At 38.0% G+C, this 7,016-nt stretch overlaps 1 protein-coding gene across 1 annotated transcript; it reads right to left on the reverse strand.

Moving 5' to 3' along the window:
- Nucleotides 1–1,039: 1,039 nt before the first annotated feature.
- On the reverse strand, nucleotides 1,040–3,583 carry LOC120446674. Its single transcript, XM_039627747.2, has one exon. It carries the CDS (start codon nucleotides 3,389–3,391, stop codon nucleotides 1,406–1,408), a length of 1,986 nt encoding a protein of 661 aa, XP_039483681.1. The 5' UTR covers nucleotides 3,392–3,583; the 3' UTR covers nucleotides 1,040–1,405.
- Between the last annotated feature and the right edge of the window lie 3,433 nt (nucleotides 3,584–7,016).

Consider the following 7,016-nt stretch of genomic DNA (forward strand, 5'->3'; position numbering starts at 1 on the left):
TCTTGCCAATTTCTATCGGAATACGAAAAACATTTTGGCCACGTCTTTTCTAACGCACACACACCGCTCAAAACTGTCACGCCCACACTCTTTTCAATTTATTTTCGATTTATTATTTTTCTGTCCCATTTCTTCGACTTGCAAAAAAAACCCACTGGCTGAGTAAGGGTATCTGATAGTCGAAAAACTTGATTTTAGCGGTTTTCTTTAATTATAGTATTCACCAGTTTTTGTAAATCTTGATTTCAAGATAAAAACTTCCTTATAAAACTATATTTTTCTGTATGCATGCAGATGGAAACACTGAAGTCCTAAGAGCTTGAAAATCCAAAAGTCATCCATTAGCCAAATTGTTGGGGTAATCAATTTTATTGTTCGACCTGACCGTAGGACCACAAAATGTTTAACAATTGAAATGTGTGCGGCCTGTCAAAGGTTAAAGGCGTTTTGTTGTATTGCCAAATTTGCTCTTGACCAACGGCGAAGGCGACAAAAGTGGGTGGACCCCGATGAGGACCACATTGTCAATCAGGAATTCCTTAAACACAGCAATGCTCCGCACCGTTTAGCCTCTTCCTCAACGATTCTCTGGGTTATTTGCCAAAGTCGCAATGGCAAACACTTGGTCTAGTCCTCCGAATTGGGTTTGTGTTTGGGTTTGGGCTTGCCACCTGGTCCAGGCCGGCTGCTGTGTCGAAATTTATGTATTGCAGTTGACTTATTGGGGTCACTACAGCCCCCTTTGGAGCCCGACCCCAACGAACTGTGCTGTTGATTCGCTTTGATTTGGCCAGAATGCCCCTAAGCTGGCCAACTGTGTGTGTCGATGCTGCGTTTTGTATTCGGGCTTGGCCAGCTTTGGGGAAGTACCCTGTTTAATGAGAGCTAATTATGTTTAACTATTCATTTGGGTTGGTGACATTTCAGATTTGGATAGAAGGAGCTCTTCTTTCTCAGCTTGTGGCAGGAGAAATACTCATTTTCTGGCAAACTAAATCAATTAGGTAAAACACTTGAAAAATAAATTACAAATAATTTTATTTCGGTAACAGCATTTGTTTAATAATTATTTTTGTTATGTAACAATATCGTATATCTGGGAGTATTCATAAGTGATCACGGTGCAATGTAGTTTAAAAAATAACGGAAAAAATACAATAAGTTCGGCGAGAAATAATATTCATTTCATCCAAAAGAAAAATGCGTGCTTTTGAGGGACCTTTAGTTAGGTCAGAACAGGTTAGATTATTGTAAAACAAATCTTCGGATTGATTATCAAACTGTAGTTCATGAATTGAACAAAAATGTGCATTATTTTTTAAGGCCTTGCTGTGCTATAATTGTACAAAATTATAAAATTGTAATAAGAATTCATGTTCACATATTGAATTCCACTTCCTAAATATTATGTCATAATATCTTGCACAGAAAAGGTTTTATTTTTGGTTACTTTGGATTTCATATCATCAGTCTCTGATTGATCAAAGGAATCATCAGGATTTTGACCATCATTGCACACATCGACTGTAATCACCGTGAAAGATCTAGCTGAAATACTAGATTTAATTTTTTCCTTGCCGGACTCAATTTCTATATTGAAGTTACAATTTTTATTTTTTAAGATATGATTTGATCTGTTTTCTGCACAGATTTCCTCATTCACGGTGTTTTCAAGTTTACGGTCTCGTAAAAGATCAGGAAGCTTATATAATGACATATTATCATTCAGATTTTGCAAAAACTTAAATTTATTTGACTGTTTTTCAGTCGGATCAATATTATTGGCATCACCATCGATTGGACTCTCTGCTTCTGTAGAGTCAAATGAGCTTAATCTTAAAATGTTTCTTATCGTCTTATCGTCTATGTACTGGTCCACGTCAGACTTCATTTTTAAAATATCATTAAAAGGAGGACGGGAAACCGCGTCATTTTTACATTTGGACTTGCACATCCCTCCAGAGGATTCATTATATTTCATCATTATGTCTGGTGCAGATTTCTTTTGGGCTTCACTCGTCGATCGATCTAGACTTCCTTTGACATCGCACTTTAATGACTTGGTGCATTTTAAGTAAGTTTGGGTTCCATTAGAGTTTTGCTTTGAATTGACTCTATTGCCACCGGACTCAGTTTCCGCCTGGATTTTTATCGGTTGTGTTTCTTCAGCCGCAAAAACATTTTCCTTTCTCTCTAAATCAATTTTAGATATGGTGATTTCATGAGCAGGATTTATAGCAAAATTTATATGAAGAGAATAGTTCTCACTAGTGTTAATATTATCGCTAACACTTACATGGTAACCAATTTTATTTGTAACGCTTTCGTTCGAGATAATTTGATCTGAAAAGTTGTCACTCAGATGAATGTCACTTAAGTCGCTAAGGCTCGCTTGATTTTTAACTAACCCATTTTTAGTGCCACTGTTTCTATTTGATTCATATTCGATCAATTTGATTTTAATCTTTCTAATATCCATCAAATCGACTAGAACCATTTCTGATCTGTGCGTTTCTACAGTAGGCAACAGTTTCTGCATTATTTCCATATCCTTGAAAGAATGTTTCGTTTGGGAGGTTTTTTTCGAAATATATTTAGTAGGAGCGATCTTGGTCGGACTTCTTTGATTGTTGGTGGTTGAGTGTTTAGCCGTCTCAGCTGTTATGTTCTCTTCTCCAAATCTTTCCAGGAGCTCGTCTATTTCATTTTTAATACCATCAACTATTGAATCTGTCAACATTTTAGAGTTGATGCTCGTAAGTTTATTTAACATAACAAGAACTTCATCTGTCAAATTATTAATTAAAGCTCTGTCCTCTTCTGCTCTTAGCATAAATGCCTCAAATTCCGATTTCCTATGATTCATGAATGCCGTAGGATCTTCAGGTTTCTTTTCCACATTGCCATTCACTTTGGTCTGTCCCACTGTACCTATTGCGTTTTGAGGTTGCGCTTTCCCCATATTCATTAAATATTTTTCCGTCGAGTAGAGTTTTTCCTGTTGACTACTCACATAATTCTGATCAAGGTCGATTTTCGTTAATGATTCATTTAGATCAGCAATTATCTTTTGAATCCACTCCAGGCCGTCGGGCAAAGTAAAGTCCCTCAGGTGGTAGCCGTCATTTATTTTTATGCACTTTGATTGGGTGGGCGTGAACGTGATAGTCACAAAAATTTCATTTTCGTTATTTTTAACATCAAAAGTAGTCTTGAGACTGTTGCCTTTAATCGTTTCTCGAACTTTTTCTAGAGCCCTTTCCCACAGTTTAATCTCGGTTTGCGCTCTTAATTGGGTCTTTTTTAGAACCTTCTTCCAGTTATCATAGTCACTTTTCATAGTTTCTATGGCGCTGTAGAGCTTCGAGCAGTCAAATACCTTTAAATTCATATCTTGCACGGTTTTATATGCAGTGGTAAGACTAGACTCCCTTTCCGATTTCAAGGCTAGATTAATTTCGTTCTGTTAGCAAAATACTTTATATTACTTATTGATGGGCTACTATTAAAGTATTACACGCCGAGTATATTTTTTATTTTTGTTTTATCAGCAAACAAATTTGTTTTTTTATAGAATTCAACTTGCCGGATTACAAATTTTAACTGAGCACTTTAGCTTGTTTTTTTTACATAGAACTCAAATGTTTCTCGATTCGGCTTTTTTCTTCACGTCTTTTATTTCCTGGAAAAGGTTGCTCAGACTAACAATAGTTATTTATAAAGTAGCTAACACATCTCGTATGTGTGTTTCCCATAGACAATTTGTGAAAAACTCATGAACTTGAACGTCATCACCAGAGTATCCGAAGCTTGAGAATTTGCCCACCTTAAAGGACGAGGTATATTCCACAGAAACGCTCCAAAGTATGCAGCAACAATTCATCGCCAGAACAAGGCTTTTAATCAAGCCAAGGACTCAGCCACGCTTACAGCCGAGTTTGTATGTAGCACATGAATGTTAACATCTTCCTGCACACATATGCGCTCCTGGGAGACAGAGGCAACATAATCACATGCGTAGCTGCCATTTCCGCTGCATATTTACAGGCACCGTCTCCTTGGACCGCCCGATGATATATAACTGCGATTCGCAGGCTGTAAATTTAGACTTTCAATGCGAGCTGGGAATTTGACATTTACTAATTGCCGGATTATGCGGCTGAAGAGCCCCTCGAAGATGCAAGGACTCGAAGTGCATGCTTCAATCGAAAAACTCTCATTTGTGTAAACTGAATAGCAAACATCTCGCAAATGAAACAGGTTAAGCTGTTCTTCACTTTCCTGCCGAAGGTGGTGGAACCAGGAAACTCGACTTAGTTCTATTTCCGCTTGAGCGGAGGAAGCTCCAGCATCTGTCATCGGCATATCGACAGCATTAATTAATCAACGTTATGCATGTCAATCGAGGAGTGTGCCAGCCATCTCTCTCTAATGCTCGCTGGCATTTTCCTTCTATCCTCTTTTTTCTTCCGACCGAATATCACTTTCGCAAATTGAAGTTGCCTTTCCTGTTTCTCGATTTCTGTTGTTGCATGTGTGGCATGCTACATGGCAAGTCATGCATATTCATTGTTTACAGACGCACAAGCACCCACAAACATAAACAATCACTTGGCAATTTTACCTGATTTTGTTTTCCAAAACATCCAACTCAACCCCAATTAGCTTCCACTTCTCTTCCTGGCTTTGGCTTGGTTTGGAGGCGTGGTATTTGTAAATCAGTACTTTATCTATTGCTTGCAATATAATCAGTATGTGCAATTAACCGAAATATTGGTTACTCGGAAATCAGAATGTTAAAATGGATTGATTCTACCTTATGACAAGTATTTTGTGATTGATACTATGAGTTTTGGCAAAACATAACATTGTAAGGGATTCAAAAAAACAAATAGTTAACCGTATAATTCCCCACAAGTATTTTAAAGTTAACTCCTTTTTATTGGCAATTTTAAGATATTTGCCTACCAACACCAGATGCACGTCTCTTGCTTTCAATTTATATTTATTTATTGGGTTGGACATCCATAAATTCGATGTTGTAGGGCCCATAACAATCATAATCTTCGATATAATTTCCACTTTATGGCTGCCGAGCTGCTAGGCGATAAAAATTTACACATTGATATGCTTTTATGGTAGCAAACAATAAAATACGGGAAGTAAACAAATAAACAATGTATGGAACATCAGAGAGCAATTTCAATGCAAAGAGCCTTAAGACACACAATCACATGCTAGGCATTCTTCCCATTTTCCCACTCGTTAGAATGCAAAAGCCCTCAATGTGTTGACAGTTTATAGACAAAAGGTTGGTCGGAAGAGCTGGCTAGAATAACTTGTAATTTGACAAAATCCATAAACCATAAATTCCTGGCCAAACCAGCACTGAAATTGCCACATTCCCCAAAGGAAAGTCCTCCATTGTCTTTGTCAGTAGATTTGTGCAAAGACCCCAAAAGAAAACTGACTCGTAATCGCAGGCAATAAACAAGCAGAAACACATAAAATATTATCGAGTATAGTAGAGCGAGTAGTTGGCAACCCTGGGAGTCGCATAAAAATCCCCCAAGACCATAAATCGCCATCAGCCAGAAACCATCACGACTATTAGGTTAAATCAACCAAATACCCAAAGACACGAGCCGAAATCAGCATTAGATGAATTTAGTGCCTACTTCTGGGTATTTATCATGCAATAGTCGGTTCCCTTTTATGAAATGCCCATTTAAAGGGCTCGTTGTGTGATTCCCTTATAGGAGCTTAAGCTCAAATGAGCTGCAGATCATAAATTCGGAATGGAAGCGGTTAGGACACTTTTTCTTTTATTTTAAAGGAATTTTCGAATCGAATTGATATAATGTTAATACAAGTTTAAAGCCCTTTGGTTAATTAAATGTTAGTTAGCTAACGAGCACCTGTGTTCAAAAAACTATGAAGAACGTAAACGTAAAGTGTAAATGAAATGAAAATTACTGAAGTCGGTCATAGCTATTCAAGTGTTGACAAATGTAACGATATGCGTTTTTTCCACCAAAAGGTGTTATTTCTTAAGCAGCAAAATATGGTTCTCGTGTTCTTTTCCCTTGAAACTGGCAAACATTTCGGCACTTTCTGCCTAAAACACATGCAGGCAGCTTTAGCGCTTGATGCTTGGCTTTTCCTCAGAACCACCCTTTATCCAGAGAAGCACCCATCCTACCCAGACTGCATCGGTTATTAAATTTGCGTGGAACATCCCTTCGGTACTGAGCAGGTTGAGCCTTCGCCTGGGATGTGCGGTAGCCAAGCTCATAGTTTACGGAGTTAGTTGGCCTAACTAAGTTTTGCACCAATTTGAAAAGTTTAGGCCCAACTTGGATCCCCCAGCTCACCGAAAATGCGATTGGAATCTATAGAAATTTGGCCCAAGTAGTAATAAGAATAGAGAAAATAAATGGCCGGCAATTGAATGTTTAAGAAATTTATTTAAAACCGACACAGGACTAACACAAGTTAGTTTATGAAAATACTTATGTTTTAATATAATCAAAAGTAACACACATAGTGCTCAATTAAATGCAGTTGAATTTACTCGAAGTTAAGTTTGTTTTAAATCTTTATTGTAAACAGTTAAGTATTCCTGATTAAAATTGCAGATCCCGGTCGTAACATACTTTACCATTAAACTGATCACAACACCAAATTATCAAGTGTCACACGTTGGCAAAGTCCCAGGGTTGACTCCTGTCGATGCTGGACATGTTCCGAGTTGTGAGTCCATCCTCATCTTCGTCCTGGCTGTCTGGGAAATGGCATTTGAGCACGCCGGCAAAATTCAATTAATGGGCATTCAAATGATATAAACCTGCTGAGGCATTTTTAGTGCAGCCGGTCAGTCGTGTGCTCCGTTTCATTACCAGCCGCCCCGAGTGGATTGAGGTAATACCAGGGGATGCATGGAAACTACATCTAACTCCCCTTCCTGCTCACAGGACCCATGACAACTAGAGCACGTGTCGCATAGCCAAAGAAAA

This window comes from Drosophila santomea, chromosome 2R (genome assembly GCF_016746245.2).
Source record: "Drosophila santomea strain STO CAGO 1482 chromosome 2R, Prin_Dsan_1.1, whole genome shotgun sequence".
Taxonomy (NCBI): domain Eukaryota; kingdom Metazoa; phylum Arthropoda; class Insecta; order Diptera; family Drosophilidae; genus Drosophila; species Drosophila santomea.